At 49.0% G+C, this 25,789-nt stretch overlaps 1 protein-coding gene across 1 annotated transcript; it reads left to right on the plus strand.

The window, feature by feature from the left end:
• Positions 1-1,393: 1,393 nt before the first annotated feature.
• On the plus strand, positions 1,394-25,700 carry SMAP2 (small ArfGAP2). The gene is made up of 11 exons (XM_054292517.1): positions 1,394-1,536; positions 14,946-15,079; positions 15,546-15,631; positions 16,795-16,873; positions 17,689-17,769; positions 18,225-18,303; positions 18,962-19,065; positions 20,126-20,291; positions 21,323-21,633; positions 22,608-23,198; positions 24,680-25,700. Exons 1-10 carry the CDS (start codon positions 1,434-1,436, stop codon positions 22,749-22,751), a joined length of 1,287 nt encoding a protein of 428 aa, XP_054148492.1. The 5' UTR covers positions 1,394-1,433; the 3' UTR covers positions 22,752-23,198; positions 24,680-25,700.
• The last annotated feature ends 89 nt before the right edge of the window (positions 25,701-25,789 follow it).

A 25,789-nucleotide genomic window follows, 5' to 3' on the forward strand; every position in this document is an offset into this window, starting at 1 on the left:
CCAGGGAAGGGAAGGGAAGGGAAGGGAAGGGAAGGGAAGGGAAGGGAAGGGAAGGGAAGGGAAGGGAAGGGAAGGGAAGTCACAGTGGCAGTTCCGTGGGGGGATGGATGTCCCACTCACATCCCCATCCCCATTTCCCATCCCCATTCCCAGTTCCCGCCTTCGCCAGCAGCCACCCCCCATTCCCAGAGAACACGGGATGATTCATTTGACCCTTTCCCCCTCCTCCTCCTCCTCCTCTCATGCACGGAGCGCCGCTGATTCATCCATCGCCTCTGGGGGATGCTGGCAGCGCTCTGGGCTGGCACAGGGGCCGGGCGCCCTCCCCGCCGGGCACGGGGCCATCCCAGCACGGCCCGGTTGGCACCGGGGATGCTCCGCGATCCCTCCTGGATCGTTCTTCCTCACAGGGAAGCGATTCCATCAAAACCTGAGGGGTTTGGGGCAGAAAAGGAGCATTTGGGAGCATCTCCTTTAGGATCGCTGCTGGGATGCTCCTGCTGTGCCCCCGTGTGTCCCAGCGCTGTCCCTTTCTGGGACACCAGCGTCACTTTTGGCAGGATTATGTAATTCTGGCTGTTTTCTGAGAGTGCTTCAGTGACAGATTTCTGTCTCCTGTCGGTGCCATTGCTGGTTTTATCGCGGCTTTTCTGCTACTGCCCGTCCTGAAATTCTCTCCTGCACTGCCAGGCCCCTCTCCAGGCCAAGGGACAGCACCCCAGGGTCCCCCAAAATCCTCACCCAGCACCCCTGAGCCCCCCAAACCCCACACACAGCATCTCTGTACCCCTGAGTCCTTCCCAGTCCCATATCCAGCACATCAGAGCCTCCAAAACCCCAAATTCCTGGACCCCCACCCAGCATCCCAGCACCCCTGAGCCCCCAAAATCTTCCACCCAGCACCCCTGAGCCCCCCAAAACCCCACATACAGCATCTCTGTACCCCCTTTTTCAGCAGAAAACTCCCTGAGCACCCCTGAGTCCCCCAAAATCCCCCATCCAGCACCCGAGACCCCCAAAATCCCACACCCAGCTCCTCTGAGCCCCCCAAAATCCCACATACAGCACCCCTAACCTTCCCAAAGCCCCCAAATCCCCCACCCAGCCCCTCCAGACCCCCAAAATCCCCTATCCAGCCCTTCTGAGATCCCCAAAATCCCCCCTTCCCCTGTCTGCCCCCCCTATTATCCCCCCACTCTCATCACGTGACCCTCCCCATTCATACCCTTGCTAGCCCCGCCCCTTCTCTCCCTATTGGCTTCCTCCCGCGCACCGCAACCAATCACCGCCCAGCACCGGCTGCGCGCGGAGGGGGCGTCGCCGTGCGGGGCCGGCGCTGATTGGCTCCTCCCCCGGGCGTAGCCCCGCCCATAGCGGAAGCAGGAAGCGGGCGGGCCGGCCGTGACCCGCGGGCGGGCAGCGCCGGCCGCGCCATGACGGGAAAATCGGTGCGGGACGTGGAGCGCTACCAGGCGGTGCTGGCCGGGCTGCTGGCCGAGGACGAGAACAAGTTCTGCGCCGACTGCCAGGCCAAAGGTAGCGCGGATGGGCGCCGGGGCCTGCGGAGCCCGCGCCGCACCGGATGCACCCCCCCCCCCCCCCCCCCTCCATCCAACCGCACCGGCTTCGCCGCTCGGTGCTCCCCGGTGCGGCCGCTCCGCTGAGGATTGGGCGGTCTGGTGGGGATGGTGGGGATGGGTCCCGCGGTGTTGGCGGCAGAAGGGAGCGCTCCGGTGGTGGCGGGAGACAACGGTGCTGGCCAGGCGGTCACGGGGATTGTGCGGGGGAAGAGGCTGAGGCAGCCCGGGGGGATCGGGGGAGAGAGCGGAGGGGTCTGGGGGCAAGAGCGGGGTGGGTTTGGGGGCAAGAACGGGATGGGTTTGGGGCATAAATGGGGTGGGTCTGGGGGCAAGAACGGGGTGGGTCTGGGGGCAAGAATGGGGTGGGTTTGGGGCAGAGAATAGAGGGGTCTGGGGGCAAGAGCGGGGTGGGTTTGGGGGCAAGAGCGGGGTGGGTCTGGGGGCAAGAACGGAGTGGGTTTGGGGCATAAATGGGGTGGGTTTGGGGCAGGAACCGGATGGGTTTGGGGGCAAGAGCGGGGTGGGTTTGGGGCAGAGAACAGGGTGGTTTTTGGGGCGAGAATAGGGTGGATTTAGGGGAAAGAACTCCGAGGTTTGAGAGGGAGAATAGGATGGTTTTGGGAGGAAGAACACGCTGGTTTTGGGTAGAATGGGGTGGGTTTGGGGCAGAGAATAGAGGGGTCTGGGGGCAAGAGCAGAGTGGGTTTGGGGGCAAGAGCGGGGTGGGTTTGGGGCAGAGAACCGGGTGGTTTTAGGGGCGAGAATAGGGTGGATTTAGGGGAAAGAACCCGGTGGTTTTAGGGGAAAGAACTCCGTGGTTTGAGAGGGAGAATAGGATGGTTTTGGGAGAAGGAGCACACTGGTTTTGGCTGGGAGAATGGGGTGATTTTGAGGAAAAGAATTGGATGGGTCTGGGGGCAGAGAACCGGGTGGGTTTGGGGCAGAGAACAGGGTGGTTTTTGGGGCGAGAATAGGGTGGATTTAGGGGAAAGAACTCCGAGGTTTGAGAGGGAGAATAGGATGGTTTTGGGAGGAAGAACACGCTGGTTTTGGGTAGAATGGGGTGGGTTTGGGGCAGAGAAGAGAGTGGCTTTGGGGGCAAGAATAGGATGATTTTAGTGGAAAGAACCCGGTGGTTTTAGAGGAAAGAACTCCGTGGTTTGAGAGGGAGAACAGGGTGAGTTTTGGGACAATAACCCGGTGGTTTTGACAGAAAGAACCCGGTGGCTTTAGGGGAAAGAACTCCGTGGTTTGAGAGGGAGAATAGGATGGGTTTGGGGGAAAGAACCCGGTGGTTTTGGGTGGGAGAATGGGATGGTTTTGGGGGCACAACAGGGTTGTTTTGGGGGAAAGAACCCAGTGGTTTTAGGGGGAAGAACTTCGTGCTTTGGGAAGGAGAACAGGCTGTGTTTGGGGGAGAGAACAAGGTGGTTTTGGGGCAAAGGACACGGTGGTTTGGGGGGAAAGAACTCCGTGGTTTTAGGGCCATAACAGGGTGGTTTGGGGGGAGAGAACACGGTGGTTTTGGGGGCACAACAGGGTGGTTTTGGGGGAGAGAACACGGTGGTTTTGGGTAGAAAACCCTCAGATTTTTGGCCACAGCCCCGCTGGGTTTGGTGCGAGTCTCAGCGGGAGGAGCTGCTGTTCCCAAGGGGAGATGGGGAGGGAGCGGCCCCAAATCTGGAAATTGGGAATTGTGGGAATCCCGGGAACCAGCCCAGAGTGGGTGGGAGCCTCTCCTGAAAGGGGGAAGAAGAAGAAGAAGGACCGGGAAAAGCCGGGGCTGTGCAATTGAGGGAATTCCAGCTGGGGAGTCACATCCTGTCACCTGGGGCTGGAATGCTGTGAGCACAGGGAGGGAGCTGTGACCTCACCTTGGGATCATGGACCACTGATGGAATTCAGATTTCTGTCCTCCTTTCCCACCTGGATTTTCCCTGTGAGGGTGGTGAGGCCTCTGTCACAGGAATCAGTGGCTTCCCCATCCCTGGAATTGTTCAAGGCCAGCCTGGGATAGTGGAAAGGACAGGAGGAGCTTTAATGTCCCTCCCAACCCAAACCATTCCATATTTTCTCATTTTTGTCCTCTTTTCCCACCTGGATTTTCCCTGTGAGGGTGATGAGGCCCTGGCACAGGAATTTGTGGCTTCCCCATCCCTGGAATTGTTCAAGAAAGGGACAGGAGGAGCTTTAAGGTCCTTCCCAGCCCAAACCATTCCATATTTTCTCATTTTTGTCCTCTTTTCCCACCTGGATTTTCCCTGTGAGGGTGAATCTGTCACAGGAATCTGTGGCTTCCCCATTCCTGGAATTCTTCAAGGTCAGCCTGGGATAGTGGAGGAGCTTTCAGGTCCCTCCCAACCCAAACCATTCCATGTTTTTCTCATTCCAAGGTGTGTTATGACCCTGGGCTATCTGAGAGAGGAAATGTTTGAATTCCAAAGGATAAACCAAAGGAATAAAACTGTTCCTTGTCGCCCTGTGGTTGCTGCTTTGTTTTCCCTGCAGCAAAAGAGTTAAAGTTGCCCCAAAATCCTGTTTTAATGAGCTGCCATAATCTCTTGGAGATCTGGACTTGAGCCTCTGTTTCCCAAGAGCTGCTGGAATCGAACTTGGAGGAGGGATTGGCCAAATCCATCAGTAAACAAAGGGCTTGGTCACCTGAGTGTGACCTCCAAAACTGCACAGCCCCCTTGAACAACCTTCAAAATTAGATAATTACTATTTATTTTCACCCCACCTGCTTGGAGCACACCTGGTGGTGGTGGAGATCAGGATGTTCCTCCCCTGTGCCAATCCTTTATCTCCTGGAGGGCAGAAATAGCTCCTTTATCTCAGCTCCCAAGCTTGGGAGAGGGCAAATTCCACCAAAATGGGAAAAAAAAAATTCAACCCCACATCCCAGGGTGATGGAGCTTCTCCTGCTCAGGATTCCAATTAATTAATTATTATCATTTTAATGAAGCTCTGGGGGGGATTTGAGCCTTTCCAGCTCCTGGCTGGGATTGCAGCAATCCTGGAGAGCAGCCTGGGGCTGTCCCCAGCTACCTGATCCACTAATTACCCCCTGCACTAATGAGATTCCTGGAAGAGGGAAATCTGCTCCTCCAGGGCACGTGGGAGCTGCCTCTGCCCACAGTTCCAGGGATTTGCTGCAGTTTTGGGGCAGTTTTGGTGCTTTTGGTGAATGGAGCTGTCTCTGCCAAGAGTTCTAGGGAGAATTGTGCATTTTGGGGGCAGTTTGGGGGCAGTTTTGGTACTTTTGGTGAATGGAGCTGTCCCTGTCCAGAGTTCCAAGGATTTGCAGCAGTTTTGGGGCAGTTTTGGTACTTTTGATCAATGTGGTGCCACAGGAGCTGTCACTGCATGGAGCTCCAAGGAATTCCTGAAGTTTTGGGGCAGTTTTGGTGAATGGAGCTGTCTCTGCCCAGAGCTCCAAGGAATTCCAGCAGTTTTGGGGAATTTTTGGTACTTTTAGTAAATGGAGCTGTCTCTGCATGGAGCTCCAAGGAATTGCTGCAGTTTTGGAGCAGTTTTGGTACTTTTGGTGAACATGGAGCTCCCCCAGCTCCGATCCAAAGAACTCCTGATGTTCCTCATGGAATAACTTCAACATCCCACTCTGCCCATGGAAAGGAGCCCCTTTAGGGCCCTCAGCACTTCCAGGGGTGTCTGGAAGCAAAGCTGGGCAGGGACTGGAGCAAACTGGGACAGTGGGAAATGTGAATTAAATGAGCTTTATTAAGGTCCCTCCCACCCCAGCCAGCGTGAGATTCTGTGAAATCCCAGGGGGGTTTTGCTGCTGCAAGAACTGCTCAGAGTTGTTGTTTTGCAGGAAATTGGGTGAAGTCTCTTCACTCTCTTCCTCTTTTTGTTGCCAACCTCGTGTTTGGGGGAACTGGGAGAGCAGAGCCAGGGCAGGGTGGGTTCTAAATCCTCTCCTTGGAGGTTTTTGCTGTGGGAATCACTTGGAAAAACACCTGGAGAGAGCAGCACTTGGAGGGCAGGTGGGATTTGTGCTGCTGGTGCCATTCCAAGGGTGGTGAGCATCCAGCAGCACATTCCCTGCTTGGAATGTGAGATCCTGGAGCTGGGATGGCTGAGGGAAGGGAGGGATGAGGTGAAATTTTCATTGGGATTTGGAAAATCGACACGGAGCGGATTCATTGCTGCTCCTACAGCTAATTGTGTTTGGTTCTCTCCTTCTCCCAAATTGTTCCCTCTGCTCTCCAGCCCCATCCATGCATCCAGCAGGCTCTGTGGATCCCTTGGAGCAGGAGTTCCCCAGAGGTTCAGGTTGCCCCTGTGCTCCCCCCTGCCCTGTCTGGCTCTTCATCCCCTTTGTCTTGTGACATCCATGGGTTGCAGGCTCTGAAAAAATGTGACATTCTCACTGCAAATTGGTGTTTCCTTCAATGCAGCAGGCCTGAGGTGAAGCTCCACAAACTTCATCAGAGCAGGGTTGGTGCCAGGTGATTTTGCTTTCTGTGGATGTTAAAATCTCTAGGAATTTCAGGTTGCCCCTGTGCTCCCACCCTGGTCTGTGTGGCTCTTCCCTTCATCCCTTTGTCCTGTGAGATCCACGGGTTCCAGGCCTAAATCCATCCCTTGTATCCTGAGGGGTTAGCTGTGAGAAGTGCTGCTGAACGCTTAAATTAAGGTTTAATTCTTCAGCAAAAAAAGGAAAAAAAATGGAGTAGGATTGGGGAAATCCCTGCCCAGAGGTGGGTAAATCTGGGATGGGAATGGGGAAAAGCTTGGGGTGCAGTAGGTGGTATAAGGAGGTTGACTTCTTATTATTATTATTTTATGGGGGAGCTGCTTTAGTCCAGCCTAACTCCGGTTAATCCCAACCAAATATTCCCTGAAAATCTGCGTGACTCAACTCCTCCTCCTCCTCCAGCAGCCTCTTGAGCTGCAGCTGAATTCCCTCTGCAGGCAGAGCAATTCCAAGAGGAACTTTTTAAAATAGCTGCTGCTGGAACAGCTGCATGGGAGGGAGGAGGATGAGGATGGAAGGGCAGTGATGCAGCCTGTGCCTTCAAAAACCCAAACTGGAGGGGCTGGAACTGCTCAGCTCAGCTTAGGAAATCTGGGATGAGGAGAAAGCTCAGCTTTAGGCAAGGGAATCTTTGTCCGAGGGGTCCATGTGGGTTTTGTGTGTGTTTGAATCCTCAGCTGCAGCCACAATATTCTGGGATCTTGCATTATTCTGCTTTTGGGTGCATAAAGGGAGTGGAAACACTCCAAAATTCACTTTATCCCTCTGGAATCTTCACCTCAGCAGGGCAAAACTGAGAGAGGACACAGCTCTGTCCTGCCTGGAGCTGGAGGAGGATGAGGATGGCAATGCTGATGGATTGGGAGTGATGCAGCCTGTGCCTGAAAAAACCCCAAATGGAGGGGCTGGAACTGCACAGCTCAGCTTAGGAAATCTGGGATGAGCAGAAAGCTCAGCTTTAGACAAGGGAATCTTTGCCAGAGGGATCCATGTGGGTTGTGTGTTTATTATTCCGCTTTTCTGCTCTTCCCAATTCAGACTCCACAGAGGGAGTGGAAATGCTTCAAAATTCACTTTATCCCTCTGGAATCTTCACCTCAGCAGGGTAAAACCGGGAGAGGACACAGCTCTGTCCTGCCTGGAGCTGCAACTTCCCACTCAAGCGAGGGGAAAAAAGCATCAGTGCTCCCCAACAGGGGTTTAGTGTGGAATTAGTTGTAGGAAGATCCCTTTTAAGCAGAGCTCTGAGTCACACTTGGCCCTGCATCTGCCAGAAATAGGGAGATAATCCTCAGAGCAGCAGCAGCACCTGGGCTCTGTGTGCTGACCCACCTGGGGATGGAGGTGGGAAAAGAAAATTTCCCCCCCCCTCCCAAAAAAAAAGAAAAATAAAACTCCACATGATGATTCCCAGCTGGAGTAAAGTTTGTTCCTATAGAAACCGCCAGGAGTTATGTAAGGAAATGGCAGCTGCAGTGCAAGGGGAGCTCGTGCTCCAAAATGCAAAGTAGGTCTTGAAACCCAGCAAAAAGTCAGGAATAGCTCAGGGCTCCTCCAGGTTGGTCCCTGGTAGTGATTGTTCCCTGTGTCCCAGGAAATCTGGGACAAAATTGGAGCTTTTAGGAGGAGCTGGCTTGAACTTGGAGCACTGAGTGCAAGGCTGGGTTTACTTAGACCTTAATAAATTGATTTTTCTCTATTTTTGGTAATATATGCCATTCCTTCCTGCGCCTTTCCCAAGGAATTTCAAGGCATCTTTACCTCATGAAAGTCACTATTATTATAATCAAGATATTAATTAATATTATTATGATTATCATGTTTAGCTCTAGATACTGCAGAAATTCTCAATCCATCAAAACCTGACCCAGGACCTTCCTCTGCTCAGAGCTCTGTTAAGAACTTGATGGCTTCTAAAACATCCCAAATCCAAATTAAATTAGAAAACAGAGTCTAAATATTTTCAACACCAAACTAAAAACATCTTTAAAAGCACCAAAATTCTGTTTACAGCATCAAAAGTCTTTTAGTGATGGCAGAACTTCCACCCTGCTGCTCTGTTTGCAGGTGCACCTATCACCCAAATTATTTGCATTTCATGGAAATTCAGACCTCCTTGGAATCTGCAGTTTCTAGGATTGGCTGATGTTTGGTTTTGCTCCAAAAATGAAGCCACAGGAAGTCCATGGCTTGTGGAACTGACTGATTTTTATTTTGTTTTTGATGTATATTTATATTTTTAAGCTGTGTCACCATCAGCGTTGATGATGTCACCCAGTTGTTTTTCATGGATCCTGGTGATAAAACTGCTTGAAATTGTCCCTGTCACCTTTTTTTATTGACTGGAGGAACATCCAACCCTTTCTGCAGCAGCAGGAAAGCCCCACCCTGCTGTTCGCAGAAATTCTCATTTCCTCCACCTGCACTTCAAGGAAGACGATGGTAGCAGTGATAAAACTGCTCATCTTTACTCAAAAACACACAAATCTTGGGCTTCAAGGCCTCAGGGCCTTCAAATATTGGATATTTTTTGCTAAACTGGAAGATTTTCTGACAGAAATCAGAGCCAGCACCTTTGTTTTTCTTGCAAAATGTGGTTGAGGCCTGTAATTACTGTGTGGGGGAAAAAAAAAAAAGAAAATAAAACCCCTAAACAGCCCTTTCTTCTTTCAAAGGATGGTATAAAACTGAATTTTTGGGTGATTAAACTGCTTGGTCAGGTGTAGATTTTTATCAAACACCTTTTGTGGATGTTAAAATGAGGGTTTGGCTTCAGCATCCCCTGAGAGCTGCACAAATCCCTCGGTCTGGGCCTAAATCTGTGAGTGCAGCAGGGATTAATCCCAAATCCGAGGTGGATCCCTGATCCCTGCAGCAGGACCAGTTATTCATAGTGTTAATAACCAAATAACATCATTTAAGTGGATATTTGGGGTTTCCTTTGGTTCCCCCAAGTGCAGAACAGACATTTCCAGCAAAGAGCAGAGGAAGTTGTTTTGCAAGGGAGGCTCTGAGCAGCATGAATGGCAGAAAATCCTTGAGCAATTTCTTTCCAGAACAAGGAAACCACAAAGCAGAGAAACCTCTTGGACGTTCTTTCCTCCTTTGACTCTGCAAAAAAAATGAGGATTATTCAGCTTGGACTTGAGGAAATTTGTCCCTGCTGAAAAGCTGAGGGTGTGGATAACCCCTGGCAGGCCGGATTTTCTTGTTCCAGGGAGAATTCCCCACATCCCTTTTCCTTGTGGATTTTTAGAGTTTCCTTAAGTTCTCCCAACTCCTGGAAGTGCAGAACAAACATTTCCAGCAAAGAGCAGAGGAAGTTGTTTTGCAAGGGAGGCTCTGAGCAGCATGAATGGCAGAAAATCCTTGAGCAATTTCTTTCCAGAACAAGGAAACCACAAAGCAGAGAAACCTCTTGGACGTTCTTTCCTCCTTTGACTCTGCAAAAAAAATGAGGATTATTCAGCTTGGACTTGAGGAAATTTGTCCCTGCTGAAAAGCTGAGGGAAATCCTGGCAGGGATTTTCTTGTTCCAGGGAGAATTCCCCACATCCCTTTTCTTCAGCTGGATGATTCCACAGCCAGGCATGGAGCACTTTTTGGGATCCATGGAAGAAGCTGCTCAGTTCCACTGGGAATATTTCACCAGGCCCTCAATCCTGCCCAATGGAAGCAGCTCCTTTTTTTCCTGCTTTTCCTTTTCCAAGGAGCTGTGGTTTTGCAGCCAGCTCCTGGTTTATTTTTTAAATGCTTTCTGCAGAGTTATTACAGCAAAAAAAAAGTTGCCTCAGGAACTTGGGCCAGAATTTGATGCCTGAGTGAAGGGTGAGGAGTGAATCCCCTCAGGATTTCTCAATTAAAACCACTCCAGGGTGTGAACTTGGAGCAAAAGACTCATTTGGAGCAGGCTTCTCAGGCTGGGAGTTGAAAAGGGAATTAGGCTGGGGGTTTTAAAGGGAATTAGGATCCTTTTCAGTCATTCAGATTATTCAGCAGCCCTTGGAGCATTAATGAGCAGCATTAGATGGGGACTGGAGCTGGCACGAGCAGCTTGGTATGTGGAGTTTGTTTTGACAGGCTGGGATGTGAAACAGGCTCTGGAATTGTCTCCTGGAGCTGGGCACTGAATCCCTGCTGGATCCTCCTCCCTTGGGAATGTTCAGGAAAATTGGGAATGAAAATTCACTCAGCAAGGGATGCTTGGGGGTTTGTGATCCTCCTGCCAGGCCAGGCTCTGAAAAATGTTGGGTTTCTCACTCCAAATTGATGTTTCCTTCAATCCAGGAGGGATTTGTGCAGGCCTGAGGTGAAGCTCCACAAACTTTGAGCAGAGCAGGGTTGGTGCCAGGTGATTTTGCTTTCCATGGATGTTAAAATCACCCCTAGCATCATAAAATCAGACATAAAATCATCATAAAGCTGAGTCAAAAGTGGCAAGGCTGGCACTGCAGCAAACTCCCAATTTTCCATGTGGGAATGGGGTTTCCATTTTGGCCTGGTGGCTCTGAGGGCCCTCAGCCTCAGGGGAATTGATTTTAGCACACCAACCCGAGGATTCATGCAAGAAACAAATTTTTTTAGTGGTTTAAGAAGCTGAATGTTTTTGTTGCCTTGTCCTCAGCCTTCTGGGAGATAAATAAATCCATAATTCCCTGAGCCAGGAGGGTGAAGTCTGAGGTGAAGTCCACGAACTTCTTCAGAGCAGGGTTGCTGCCAGGTGACTTTGCTTTCCATGGATATTAAAATCACCCCTGGCATCATAAAATCAGACATAAAATCATCATGAAGCTGAGACAAAAGTGGAGGCAAGGCTGGCACTGGAGCAAACTCCCAATTTTCCATGTGGGAATGGGGTTTCCATTTTGGCCTGGTGGCTCTGAGGGCCCTCAGCCTCAGGGGAATTGATTTTAGCACACCAACCCAAGGATTCATGCAAGAAACAAATTTTTTTAGTGGTTTAAGGAGCTGAATGTTTCTGTTGCCTTGTCCTCAGCCTTCTGGGAGATAAATAAATCCATAATTCCCTGAGCCAGGAGGTTGAGGTCTGAGGTGAAGCTCCACGAGCTTGAGCAGAGTAGGATTGGTTGCTGCCAGGTGATTTTGCTTTCTATTGGTATTAAAATCACCGCTGGCAGCATAAAATCAGACATAAAATCATCATAAAGCTGAGACAGAAGTGGTGGCAGCACCAGGCAAAGCTGGCACTGGAGCAAACTCCCAATTTTCCATGTGGGAATGGGGTTTCCATCTTGGCCTGGTGACTCTGAGGGCCCTCAGCCTCAGGAGAACTGATTCTAGATCAACCCGAGGATTCATGCAAGAAACAAATTTTTTTAGTGGTTTAAGGAGCTGAATGTTTCTGTTGCCTTGTCCTCAACCCTCTGGAGATAAATAAATCCATAATTCCCTGTGCCAGGAGGGTGAGGTGCCCCTGTCCTGGTGAGTGTCAGGGTGTGCCCACTTTTTGTGAGGGGTGATAATTCCCCCAGGCAGCTCTGCAGTGCTGATTAAAGCTGCCCTGTTGTTATTTATTGATATAAACCCATTTTTCTCAGAAAAATGATCCCCTAAGCTCCAACCCAGGCATTTTTCCCCCTTTATCACTGAAGCTGCTGCAGAGTCTGAGCTGGGCTTGGGTTTTGAGGAAGTGAAAGTCACATCTGGAGATGCCACCTGGAGCTTTTTCCAGTCTAGTTACCTTGAAAAGAGCTGTGAAACCCTGGGGAAATGCCTGCAAAAAGCCCTAAAAAGCAAAATCTGACTCGCTGGGCACTTGCAGGGAGATTTTTTTTTAGTGGGAGATGTTCCAGTGTGAGCTGCTCCAAAGAGGGAAGTGGGAGGTTGTTTACATCTGCACCAAACCCTTCCCCCCTCCCACAACCTCAGGGCTTTAGGAGACATTTTAAAAGAATATTTTTTAGAAGGCATTTGAAGGTTAAAATGTTGGTTTGGTTAAGCTGGGTGTCTGGTAAGGGGATATTGGATCCAACCTGACCCCAGCAGGGTTTGCTGCGGCTGCAGGATTAGGGAGATTTTTGGGAAAATTCAGATTTCCTCCCAGTCTGTGAAAACCAACCCCACATCTCCCAGATCCTCTATTCCCTTTAGGTTTGAAACCTTTCCTGCAGCACCTTCTGGCTGTGCAAGGACACCCAAATCCCAGCTGGAATCTCCCCAGGGAACAGCTCACCCCTGGTTGTGTAATGAGTTTATTGCTGGGAGGGGTTCAAAAACTCCCTAAATATTCATTTTAATTTAAATATAACCAAGCTGCTCCATCTCAGCTCTCCCAGAATTTGGATTTAGGAGTTGCAGCACATTCCAGATGTGGTTCCCCTGTTGTCCCAGACCCCTGAGGGGACACTGGAGCAGCAGGAGGACGTGACATTAACCCTGAGTCATGTTTTAGTGGGAGGTTGTGGTGGCCTGAGCTGGTCCATGTGACAAACCCAGTGAGCTGATTACTCCAGGAGCTGCCCATTAATCCTTTTAGTCCTATCAAGGCTAAATTTATCTGGAGTTTTAAATCTAACCTTGAATCTCATGATAATCCTGCCAGCAGTCTCACGTTAGAGAGCCCTGGTAGAGAATTCCATGCAGAAATCACAAGAATGATCCTGGTTAAGGGTTTTATTCCCATTTTTTGGGCTTGCTCAGGTGGTGCTGAAGTTGTGGGTTTTGCTTTGATAATAAAGGAGGTAATAAAGGGACTGAGGTGTAGGCAAAAAGTGAATTTCTCAGCTCCATTAAATTGATATCATTCCCAAAGGCCACTCCTGGAGAGGGAAAAAGCAGCAAATAATGGCAGGAAAGGCCAGAAAATTTAATAAAGGCATTTTTAAGTGAATTCCCTGGAAGAAGTGCTGGAGTTACCTGTTGGAGGTTGGATACCTGTGCTCTGGAAGGGTCTCTGAGTGCATTATCAGCTCCAAATCCCTCAGGATTTCCTCAAGAACAGGAATTAAACTGTTAACAGCATCTCCAATACAGCACTGCTTTTTTAGGGCTCTGAAATTACACTTTCCCCCTCCTCCCCCTCCCACCTCCCTCTCATTAACTCGAGGCTCTGCTATTTTAGCTGTGGCAAGAAAAGCAGGATAACTCTTCATCATCCAGAAGAATGTGTGGAAAAAAGAGCTGGTGGAGGATGTTTGATCGCTGATTCTGTGTTTTCCCAGTTTCTCATGCACTGGGACACCAGTTTGTGCTGGGAGAAAAGGGTTTAATTTTAAAATATTCCTAAAATATTCAGGATTGAGGGTCTGGGAGAGGGATGGGAATGCCTGTGGATCTCTGTATGCCCTCCTGGGATTCCTGGGTGCATCTGAGCTCCTTAATCTTTTCCCTTCTGGATGTTTTTTATCCCTAGCATGATCTCCCATCCACACCTTGGAGCTGTCCTGCATGAAAACCAGGAATGTCTGACCTTAATCAATGCCTTGATTTTATTTTATTTTGACCCAGGAAAAGCAAATAATGTCCATCAGATCTGTGGAAACTGGAGTGAACTGATCATTCCTTGGGCTGGGATTGGTTTTGGGGCCAAATCCTGGGCTCAGTGCTTGGTCCTGGCTCAGCTGGGAATTCCTGCCCAGCACTGAGGAGATTTGAAGATGCTGAGTGGTTTATTTTTTGGTTTTTTGGGTTTTTTTGCTGCTCAAAATATTCTGGAGCTGAGTTATTCAGGAAAAAAAGCAGGATCACAGACATGGCAGAGCTCAGGGGGTTGGAGTTTTTTAGGTGGTTTAAATTCCTCTTTTCTTCCCTCTTCTTGTGTGGATGGAAGAGGGAGGCAATAAATCAGGGATAATGATTGAAGATCTTAGAAGGATTTTATCCAATTCCTTCCTCAGAGCAGGAAAAACGCAAAAATTTACCTCAAATTCAGCTTTTTCTGAGGGATTTTACATCTGAGGGGTTTTAGATCAAGGTGTGATCTTTTATTGGTGAAATCAGGAATTTTTTCCCTCATGTCAGTGATTATTTTTTCCCTCACATAAAGAAAAGGACAAAACTGTTTAAATTCTTGATTTTTTCCCTCTTGGAGCTGTTTGGTTTGTGTAGATGGAAGAGAGAGGCAATAAATCAGGGATAATGATTGGTGGAGATCTTGGAAGGATTTTATCCAATTCCTTCCTCAGAGCAGGAAAAATGCAAAATTTACCTCAGTTGAGCTTTTTCTGAGGGATTTCATATCTGAGGGGTTTTAGATCAGTAACAGCACCAGGTTTGAGCTTTTTCTTGGGGAAATCAGGAACTTTTTCCCTCATGTCTGTGGTTTTTTTCCCCTCACAGAAAGTAAAGGACAACAAAATTGTTTAAATTTCTGATTTCTTTCCTCTTCCTCTTGGAACTGTTTGGTTTGTGTAGATGGAAGAGGGAGGAAATAAATCAGGGATAATGACTGGAGGAGATCTTAGAAGGGCCTTGTCCAGTTGCTTGCTCAGAGCAAGAAAAATGCAAAAATTTACCTCAAATTCAGCTTTTTCTGAGGGATTTTGGATCTGAGGGGTTTTAGATCGGTAACAGCACCAGGTGTGAGATTTTTCTTGGAGAAATCAGGAAATTTTCCCCTCATGTCAGTGATTTTTCCCTCACAGAAAAAGAAGGTCAACAGAACTGTAAATTCTTGATTTTTTTCCCTCTTGGAGCTGTTTGATTTATGTGGAAGAGGGAGGCAATAAATCCCCAAGGATAAGGACTGGGAACATCCTCCTGATGTGAAATTCCAGTTTCCAGCCTGGATGAGAATCCAAAGGCTTCAATCCCAGTTCACTTGGTGCATTTTCCAGTTCCTCCAGGCAAAAACAAAAATAAAGAAGGGTTGGATTGGTGAGAAACACTTTCTTGTCTTTTCCCAGGGCCACGATGGGCATCCTGGAATATTGGGGTGTTCATCTGCATCCGCTGTGCTGGGATCCACAGGAACCTGGGAGTTCACATATCCAGGGTCAAATCTGTCAACCTCGACCAGTGGACACAGGAACAGATCCAGGTGAGGGCTGGGATAAAACACTGAGGGTTTTTTAAAATAAACCAAGCCAGAATAGCTCAAAAAAAATTGGGAAAGTGGAGGAGGAAGAAGAATTCCAGCTGGGGTAGGTTGGGAGGGAAAAGAGCAATAAAATTTCCTCATTCCAAGCTGGACAAACAGCAGAGAGTAAAGCTTAAGGAGCTGCAAATCTCTGTTAAATTACCAATTCTTGCTTCCCACCTCTCCTTCCAGAGGGATTTTGGGTTGCTAACAGGATATTTATCCTGCCTCGGATTAAAAATTGCTTAGAATTGGCAAATGGGGTGGGAGGGGATTGGAGCAGCTGCCTCAGCATCCCCTGGGGGGTGAAAAGTGGCTTTGAGGAGGATCTCCCCCAGATTTCTCTTCCCTGGCAGCCTGGGGTGCTGTGGGAGAGCTTTAAGGTTTGGGAAAGGAGAATTTGAAGGAGGTTTTTTTTGGATTTCAGTGCGTGCAGGAGATGGGGAATGGCAAAGCCAATCGTCTCTACGAAGCCTACCTGCCCGAGAACTTCCGGAGGCCCCAGACAGACCAGCATCCTTTTTTAATTCCTGAAAAAACGTGGAAATTCCATGGAAATTTCCATCCTGGAGCTGTGTGGTTAAACCTTCCTGAAGGAGAAGTTGTTCCCTTGGGGAGGAAATGGGAATGAAGGGATTGGGGTGAAGAACTGGGACACCAAGTGACCACAGGAGGCTTCTCCTTAGTTTAGAGCCTGCTTGGATTAATATTAAAAACTGGGAAATATTCACTCTGAAATTCTCAGTTTGGAAGAGCAAAGAGAATTTTGCTTTTATTTTTGGCTTAAATGGGGAAAAAATATGCACTGGGATGGAAAATAACCCTTAAAATCCCTTTTTTCCAGTGGGATTTATCTCGTTCGGATCTCTGACATTTCAGAGTGAGCCCAAAAGCTGCAGGTTTTGGAGGGAATGAGAGTGAATATTCCAAAGGCTCCATGGAGACCTAATTGTGACCTTCCAGGACCTGAAGGAGCTGCAAGAGAGATGATTTGCAAAGGATAGAGGAGGTGGTTTTTGGTAGAGGTGGGATTTTGGGAAGGAATTCCTCCCTGTGAGGGTGAGAAGAGGCTGGAATGGATTTCCCAAAAAAAATTGTGGCTGCCCTATCCCTGCAAGTGTTCCCCAGGCTGGATGGAGCTTGGGATAGTGTAAGGTGCCCCTGCCCATGGGATTTAAGGTCCCAATCCAAACCAGGCTGGGAATTCTCTGATGGAATTTTTAATGCTTCAGCTGTAACTCCCACCTTGCAGGAATGCTGAGTAAGCAGGGATAGAATGATGTGAACCTAAAAAAAATCCCACAAAAACACCTTTCCACCATCATTTTTTTGAGTTAATTTGGTACCTGAGGTGTTTTTTGAGGTGCAGGATCCTGTTGTGACCACTGTGATCTGAATGTGCTGAGGGGATGCTTGGGACAAACAAAAGAACCAGTGGAGAAAACACAACAAGAGCTTAAATCCTGATTTAATTCCCTTTTTATAGCACTGAAATAACCTGAAATAACCCAGGGGCAAAAACTGAGTTGGGATCCAGCAATAAATTATTTTAAGAAAGTTACTGCTGGAAATGCTCTTTAAACAATGATTTAATTTAGTTACAGCCTGTACCTTGTTCCTCCCTGTCAAATAAGGCTTCTATTCTGGAATCCTTTGTCCTTAACCAGCTCCTGTAGAGCTGTGGAGAGTTTTATCCGGGATAAATATGAGAAAAAGAAATACATGGACAGAAGCATTGACATCAACGCCTTCAGGGTGAGTCTGGAGGCCTAAAATTGTGATTAAAACAAAATATTGAAATATAAATATTGAAATATTCTCCTGTGCCAGGAGAAATCCCTTCTCCAGAGCTGCTTGAACTTCATGGAGTGAATTGCTGAGGAGATTTGAAGGTGCTGAGTGGGTTTTGTTGTAGGGAATATTCTGGAATATTCAGGGAGTATTCCAGGGAAAAAAGCAGGATCGCAGACATGGCAGAGCTCAGGGGGTTGGAGTTTTTGGGTGGTTTAAATTCCTGTTTTCTTCCCTCTTCTTCATCTCACTGATTGGTTTGTGTGGATGGATGCCTCACATTGGAGGAGGCCTTGGAAAGGATTTTATCCAATTCCTTCCTCACAGCAGGAAAAATGCAAAAATTCACCTCAAATTCAGCTTTTTCTGAGGGATTTTGCATCTGAGGGGTTTTAGATAAGTAACAGCACCAGGTTTGAGCTTTTTCTTGGGGAAATCATGAATTTTTTCCCTCATGTCTGTGATTATTTCCCTCACAGAAATAAAAGGACAACAAAACTTTTTAAATTCTTGATTTTTTTCCCTCTTGGAGCTGTTTGGTTTGTGTGGATAGAAGAGGGAGGAAATAAATCCAGAATAATCATTGGAGGAGATCTTGGAAGGGCCTTGTCCAATCCTTGCTCAGAGCAGGAAAAATGCAAAATTTTACCTCAAATTCAGCTTTTTCTGAGGGATTTTGCATCTGAGGGGTTTTAGATAAGTAACAGCACCAGATTTGAGATTTTTCTTGGTGAAATCAGGAAATTTTTCCCTCATGTCTGTGGTTTTTTCCCTCACAGAAAGAAAAGGACGACAAATGGAAAAGGACCAACGAGTCGGAAAGAAAACTGGAACCCATCATCTTTGAGAAGGTGAAAATGGTAAGATCAGGAAGAAAAACCACGGAGACACCCCTGAGGCAGAGCAGAGGGATTCCAGCCTCCCCTGGGAGCATTTTTCTGGCCTCAGTCACAGCCTGGGTGCTTTGAGTCACTGGTGGGAGTTTGTTTTGCTCTGCTCCCCAGACACTGAGCAGATGTGCAGGTTGGAATCCAGCTCTTCCCTGCTGCTTTTTCCACCTCCAGCAGCTGCTTCTCCCTGGTTTAGAGCCTGCTTGGATTTGACAATTGGGACAACAAAAAACCGGGAATTATTCGCTCTGAAATTCTCATTTTGGGAGAGCAAAGAGAATTTTAATTTATTTTTGACTTAAATCCACTGGGGAAAAAAGGGGATTTTAAGGGTTAATTTGTTAAAAACCATTATAAATCTTGTAAAACCATTTCAGAGTGATCCCAAAAGCTGCACGAGGTTTGTGTTGTTTCTTTTCCCCCAGCCTCAAAAGAAAGACGAAACGCAGCAATCCAGGAAAAGTTCCCCCAAATCTGAGCCAGTCATGGACTTGCTGGGCCTGGGTAAGAGAAATTGGTCTGGAAATTGTGGGAATTTGAGGAGATTCAGTCCTAATTTTCCCTGTCAGGTGAACAATTCCAGGAATATTCAGCTTGGGAAGAGTTTTCCACGTGTTTCCCTTTTTCCTGGAGCCTGTGGTTTTCCAGGAGCAGCTGGAGCTCCTCAAATTCCCACAATTTCTACATAATTGTAGAAATTACAGGAATTTGAGGAGTTCCAGTGCTGATTTTCCCTGTCAGATAAACAATTCCAGGAACCCTGCAGGAATATTCAGCCTGGGAAGAGTTTTCCATGTGTTTCCCTCTTTCCTGGAGCCTGTGGTGTCAGGAGCAGCTGGAGCTTTATGGGAATTGTGGGGTTTTGTGGGAATTTGAGGGGTTTCAGGCCTAATTTTCCCTTCAGGTGAACAGTTCCAGGAATCCTGCAGGAATATTCATCTTGGGAAGAGTTTTCCACGTGTTTCTCTTTCTCCTGGAGCCTGTGGTGTCCAGGAGCACCTGGAGCTTTATGGGACAAACAGAACCCAGGGGAACTTCCAAATCCTGCTCCAGGCCCTCCCCAGCTCCAGAGGGATGAGGGAGGTTGGGATCAGGTGTGGGTAGGATGGCACAGAGGTGTCCCCAGGCTGGGGACACCCCCAGGACATCTCTGTCCCCGCAGACGCCCCGGTGACAACGCCCGTCACCAACGGCCGGCCCAGCAGCCTGGAGAAGGACCTGGACCTCTTTGCATCCGTGGGATCCAGCTCAGACTCCTCCAGGAAGGTGAGCTGGGAGTGCTGGGGATTGGAAAAGCCTGGTTGGGTCGTAGAACCACGGGGCCATTTGGCACGGAAGGGACATTAAAGGGCAGGGACGTCTTGCGCTGTGCCAGGGTGCTCCAAGCTGGCCTTGCAGGGATGGGGAATCCATCTGGGAATGCAGTGCTTAACCACACACATCAGCTGTTTGCCCTGAATGTTCCTTCATCTAAATGTCCCTTAATTAAATCCTGGTCTCCCTCTTCCATGCTGAAGAATGAGGAGTCTCCCTCTTCCATTCCCACAGCTGTGCCACTGTTTTCACCACACACATCAACTGTCCTGAATGTTCCTTCATCTAAATGTCCCTTAATTAAATCCTGAAATCTCCCTCCTCCATGTTGAAGAATGAAAAATCTCCCTCTTCCATTCCCACATCTCCCTCTTCCATTCCCCTAAACCTTGCTTCATCTAAATTTCCCTTCGTTAAATCCTGAAATCTCCCTCTTCCACACTGAAGAATGAAGAATCTCCCTCTTCCATTCCCACATCTGGGAATGCTGTGCCGCTGTTTTACCATCAAACACACGTCAACCATCTGCCCTAAATGTTCCTTCATCTTAATTTCCCTTAATTAAATCTTGAAATCTCCCTCTTCAGTGTTGAAAAATGAGGAATCTCCCTCTTCCATTCCTCTAAACCTTGCTTCATCTAATTTCTCTTAATTAAATCCTGAAGTCTCCCTCTTCCATTCCTGCATTGGGGAATGCTGTGCCACTGTTTCACCACTCACAACTGTCTGCCCTAAACCTTGCTTCATCTAAATTTCTTCATTTAATCCTGAAATCTCCCTCTTCCACTTGGAAAAATGAGGAATCTCCTTCTTCCATTCCCACATCTCCCTCTTCCATTCCCCTAAACCTTGCTTCATCTAAATTTCCCTTCATTAAATCCTGAAATCTCCCTCTTCCACCTTGAAGAATGTCCCTCTTCCGTGACCCCATGATCTTGTGTGTGGATGGATATTCCCCTTTCCCCCATGCTGGGTCTAGCCATGATCCTGTCTGTCTGTCTGTCTGTCCCAGGTTGTTGGTTCCATGCCAACCTCTGGAAGCGCCGGCTCCGTTCCCGAAAATCTGAATCTGTTCCCGGAGCCCGGAGGCAAAGGGGAGGAGGTGGGGAAGAAGCAGCTCTCCAAAGACTCCATCCTGTCCCTGTACGGCTCCCAGACGTCCCAGGTGCCAGCACAAGGTAACCCTGGCGTGAGCTGGGACCAGGGGAGGCTGCTGGGGTGTCCTGGGGGTGACAAACTCCAGGAGAAATGGGAATGTGGGTGATCCCTGAGAATCCGGAATGGGGTGGGTGGGAAGGGAACGTGGAGCTCATCCCGTTCCAGCCATGCACTTTCCACGATCTCAGGGTGCTCCAACCTGGCCTTGGGCATTTCCAGGGATGGGGCAACCACAGCTTCTCTGGGAAATCCATTGTAGTCTCTCACGGGGAGGAATTCCATCCCAATATCCAACCCTGCCCCTTAACATGGAGAATCAGGGAGGAACCCCTTCCCAATATCCAACCCAAACCAGCCCTTTAGCATGGGAAATTAGGGAGGAATTCCATCCCAATATCCAACCCTGTTCTCTGGCACTGGGAATCAAGGAGGAATTCCATCCCAATATCCAAACCAACTCTCTGGCACTGGGGATCAGGGAGGAATTCCAATATTCAACCCAAATCTACACTTTAGCACTGGGAATCAGAGAGGAATCCCTTCCCAATATCCAACCCAACCCTCTGGCACTGGGGATCCCTTCCCAGTATCCAACCCAAATCTGCCCTTTAGCACTGGGAATGAGGGAGGAATTCCATCCCAATATCCAACCCAACCCTGTTCTCTGGCACTGGGAATCAAGGAGGAATTCCATCCCAATATCCAACCCAACCCTCTGGCACTGGGATCAGGGAGGAATTCCCTCCCAATATCCAACTGAAATCTGCCCTTTAGCACTGGGAATCAGGGAAGAATTCTGCCCCAAAATCCAAACCTGCCTTTTAGCTCTGGGAATGAGGGAGGAATTCCCTCCCAATATCCAACCCAACCCTCTGGCACTGGGCACCCATTCCTGCACGCCGCTGCCCAAATTCCCTCTCCATCTTCACTGAGAACTGTGACCAGCACAAGGAGCAGCTCAGCCTGGCCATCCCCACCAGGCTGTGGCTGGGATTGTGCCGTCCCATCCCCTGCACTGACCCATCTTTCCCCGCTCCCTCCCTTCTCCCAGGAGCCATGTTCATGGCGCCGGCTCAGCTGGGCTATCCCGCCGCTCCCTACGCCGCCTTCCCGGGGGTGCCTGCTTCCAGCAGCATGATGGGGGGCTTGATGGCGCCCTCCGTGGGCATGCTGGCCCAGCCTGGAGCTGCTGGCATGGTGGCACCCGTGGCCATCCCCGCAGGCTACGTGGGCAACGTGCTGGGCGTTCCCAACGGGATGATGGGCACGCAGCAGCCCGGGTACGTGGCCGGGGTGGCCGCGGTGCCCCAGGCCGTGTACGGGGTGCAGCCGACGCAGCAGCTGCAGTGGAACCTCGCCCAGGTGAGGGGGAGGCTCCTGGAGGGGTTTTCCAGGGGTTTTTCTGGGAGTTGGGAAGGGGAGGAACGAGGGGGTATCCAAGGGTTTGAGGTTGGGGTGGGATCGGGTGAATCGGGTTGGGTTGGGGATGGGGAAATGGGAGAGCCTGAGGATTCCAGGATGGGTCAGGGTGGGAAAGAATTCCAGAGGGTGAGTCCAATCCCAGCCTCATCTCCCATGGACACCTCCAGGGGTGAGGACTCCACAATTCCCTGGGCAATTCCAAGGCCTGACCACCCTTTCCATGGAGAAATTCCTGCCCTGAAGTCCTCCCATACCTGGGGACTCCAAACCTCCCTGGGCAATTCCTGGTCCTGCTCACCCTTTCCATGGGGAAATTCCTGCCCTGAAATCCTCCTGTACCTGGGGACTCCAAAATTCCCCGGGCAATTCCAAGGCCTCATCACCTTTTCGTGAAGAAATTCCTGCTGATGTCCATCCTGTCCTGAAGTCCTCCCATAGCTGGAAACTCCAAACCTTCTTGGAAAAATTCCAAGGCCTGACCACCCTTTCCATGAGGAAATTCCTGCCCTGAAATCCTCCCATACCTGGGGACTCCAAAATTCCCTGGGCAATTCCAAGACCTGCTCACTCCTTCTGTGGAGAAATTCCTGCTGTTATCCTGAGGATCCTGAAATCCTCCCATACCTGGGGACTCCAAACCTCCTTGAGCAATTCCAAGGCTTGACCACTCTTTCCATGGGGAAATTCCTGCTGATATCTTGAGGATCCTGAAATCCTCCCATACCTGGGGACTTCAGAATTCCCTGGGCAATTCCAAGGCCTGCTCACCCTTTCCATGGGGAAATTCCTGCTGATATCCTGCAGTCCCCCCATGTTGGGGAGCCACCCCCTGCTCCCCTTAGGGCTCTGCTGTTTTTGGGAGCCGTGGGCGCTGTCCAGGCCCATCCCTGACCTCTCTCCTGTCCCATTTGCAGATGACCCAGCAGATGGCTGGCATGAACTTCTATGGAGCCAACGGAATGATGGGCTATGGACAGTCCATGGGAGGAGGAGGAGGAGGAGGAGGAGGAGGAGCCCAGGGCAGCAACCCCTCCCTGAGCTCCCCGCTGTGGAAATGAGCCCTCGCTCGCACGTGACCATTTCTGCCTTTGTTCTGTTCTCCAAACCTGCTCCATGAGACATTCAGGGGTTTTTTTGCTTTCAGGTTTTGGGGGGGGGACCCAGCCCAACCTGAATATTTTGTGGGTTTTTTTTCCATCCCTGAGCTCCATCTCTGCCTTTCCACTGTCACAGCCACGGGGACAGCTGGGTGGCAATGCCACCACGAGCTCAGCCCCGTCCTCAGCACAGTCAATGCACACAGGGGAGGGGAAACCTCCCTGCACAAAGCTCCACCAGAGCTCCTGGGTAGCACTTGATGCCCTGCTGGGCACTTGGGCACAGGTGGGACTGGGAAATGTGGACTGAATCCTGCCCAGAAAGCTGGGATTTCTCACTTCAACTTGCAGTGTTAGATTTATTTTATTTTTTTGGGGGGTTTTTTTTGGTTTTTTTTTGGGGGGGGGGTGTGGGGGAACTGATTTGGTGCTGAGGAACTGGATTGAAGCCGAGCCCAGGGGCAAGCAAGCCTTGCTACCTCCTCCCTCGAGGGGAGCTCTCCCTGCTCCCACCCTCCTTGGAACCAAAGTCCTTGGGAAAAAGCCCCTCTGCCGCCCACCCACCCACCCTGAGCAAGCAGGAATCTCGCCCAGAGTGGGGGCAAAGCCGATGGAATGTGACAAACTTGCACTCCGGAGGGAATTTTCTGCCTGCTGTTAAGATTCGATGGAATTTCACCATTTTAACGATCTTAACCAGAGTTAATTCTCCGGGGGGGGCCCAGAGCCCCTGTGCAAGTTTTCTTACACTTTTAAAAATGATTCTGACATCCTAATTTATACTTTTTTCATATTGTTTTTTTTCTGGTTTTGTTTCGTTCTCGTTGTCGTCGTTCCTGTGTAAAATCCTGGTTCCTCCCTTTCCTGGCTCGCTTGGGACATTTTAATCTTAGGCAGATTTTTCTTTTCTCATCTCCAGTAGAACCCAAAACTGCTTCAAAAGTCAGCAAGAAGTCGGACTTGTGGTCTGCTCTCTCCTGTGGATATGTAAATTCCCAAATAAAATATTGCAGTGGACTCCTCTGGTGCTGGTGGTCACTCCAGGTGTGGGGATTTAGGGGATTTCATCCCAAAACTCAGCCCAGATTCCCTCTGCTTTTGGGCTCTGTCCCAAATGCCAGGGAGCTGAGGGAGCACAGCCAGGCCTGGAAGAATCCAAAGTTGACGCTTTTATATACAAACCCCTCAGCTTTGGGATGGGGGGGAAGGTGGAGCAGAATTCCTGCAGCTGCTGGGATGAAGTGATTCCATTCCAGCTTTAATTCCATCATTCCAACCATTTTAAACTCGGGTTTAACAAAACCTCGTCGAAAAATGTGAAGGAACAGGGAAAATCAGGGAATTGTGGAATTGCAGGAGGGTTTGGGTCCCATTCCATTCACCCCCTGCTCCTTTCCCCATCCCAGATTTTTCCTTTGGTGGAGCAGCCACAGCTTCCCTGGGAATTTCACCCCAAAATCCCTCCCAACCCTCAAAGGAAGGAATTTCACCCCAAAATCCCTCCCAACCCTCCCCATTCCCATTTTTCCTGTCCCTCCCCATTTTTCTTGGGAAGCTGGAGGGGATTTGGGAACCAGGGAGGTTTTGGGGTCTTTTATTCGTTATGGGATTTCTTTCCTCAATTCAAACCTGCTATATCATGAAAAAAAAAAAAATATATATATATATTTATTCCATTCCACTCTTTCCCAGAGTATCTATGAGGAGTTTTGGGATAATTTTTTAAAATTTTTTGGGGGGAAAAACTCAACTCAAGCACAAGCAAAAAGTTTTCAAGCTGGCTTTAATCATCTCCACTTGCTGCCCCAATACTGTACATGCAAAGCCAATTAAAAGGTGAATAATTCAGCTTTTCCTCCCTTTGTTTTGTTGTTTTGTTTGGGGGGGAGGAAAATATCAGGAATATTTTACAAAACAACGTGCGCCCTCAGAGCCGTCAGTCCCGCAGATAGAAACCACAAAAATACAAGAGTTTGACATTTAAGAAAGGACTACACACACATAGAAAACAGGACAGGACACAGGTAGAAAATCCCATTTGCTCGTTTTTTTTGAAATATTCCCACTTTTCTGTCGCCATCCCAAACCCATCCCCTGCTCTTGGAGGGGCTCCAAGGATGCTCCAGGTCCCCCCTGGCCGGTGATTTTTGGGGAGGGTGGAGTTGTGGAATGGGAGGAATCTGTCATTAAACCCAGCTGAGCGTCAGTTGTTCAATGATGCTCCCAGAAATCCTAAAATCTGCTCCCAGAAACCCCGAAATATCCAAGGAAAATCTTCCCCTGCCTCTCCCTTCCACCTTCTCAATCAGTGCTAATTAACTCGTGGTTAATTAAGCTCTGACGTTTCCCCCCTCCTCTCCTTTCGTGCAAATTTTGGGGGATTTGAGGCTGAAATGTGAAGGATTTTCAAATCCTTGTGGGGTTTTGCATTCTCATCCCCCGTCCCTCCTTTCAGCCTCAGCTTCCAAGGGTTTGGAATTTCTGCAATATTCCACGGGTTTGGAATTTCTGTCAGAGCTGCCCTTGCCTTTAATCCCTCATCATTCCCACCCTTTTCTTCCCTTTTATTTTATTTTCAATGGACCCAAACCAGTCTGAAATTCCACAATTTTATTCCCCCACAAACTTTTTAGGAGGAATCTGGGTTGAAAGATTTCTAATTCTGGATAAAATCCCTTCCATTTGGAATGGAAATCCAGAATTTTTGGATGGAATAAACACTCCCAAACTTTCCTTTGCCCACTCCTAAAAATCCACCAGAGTTTTTCCCCCTTTTTATTTCCCTGGTGCTGCTGCCAACCTGAATTCCAGGAGAAATTCCCAACTTTCTTTTCCCCTTTTTAGGTGTAAAACTTGAGGGATTAATGACAGATTCCAGAGTCCTGGATCATCCTGAACATTCCAGGATTGAATTCCGAGCTGGGGAGGAGGATGATGATGGTGACGATGATGATGGGATGGGGAAGATTCTCTCCTTTCATGAAAAGATCAAAGCCCTT

The sequence above is a fragment of the Melozone crissalis genome, unplaced genomic scaffold (genome assembly GCF_028551555.1).
Source record: "Melozone crissalis strain CALT ecotype California unplaced genomic scaffold, PUWL_Pcris_2 ptg000111l_1, whole genome shotgun sequence".
NCBI lineage: Eukaryota > Metazoa > Chordata > Aves > Passeriformes > Passerellidae > Melozone > Melozone crissalis.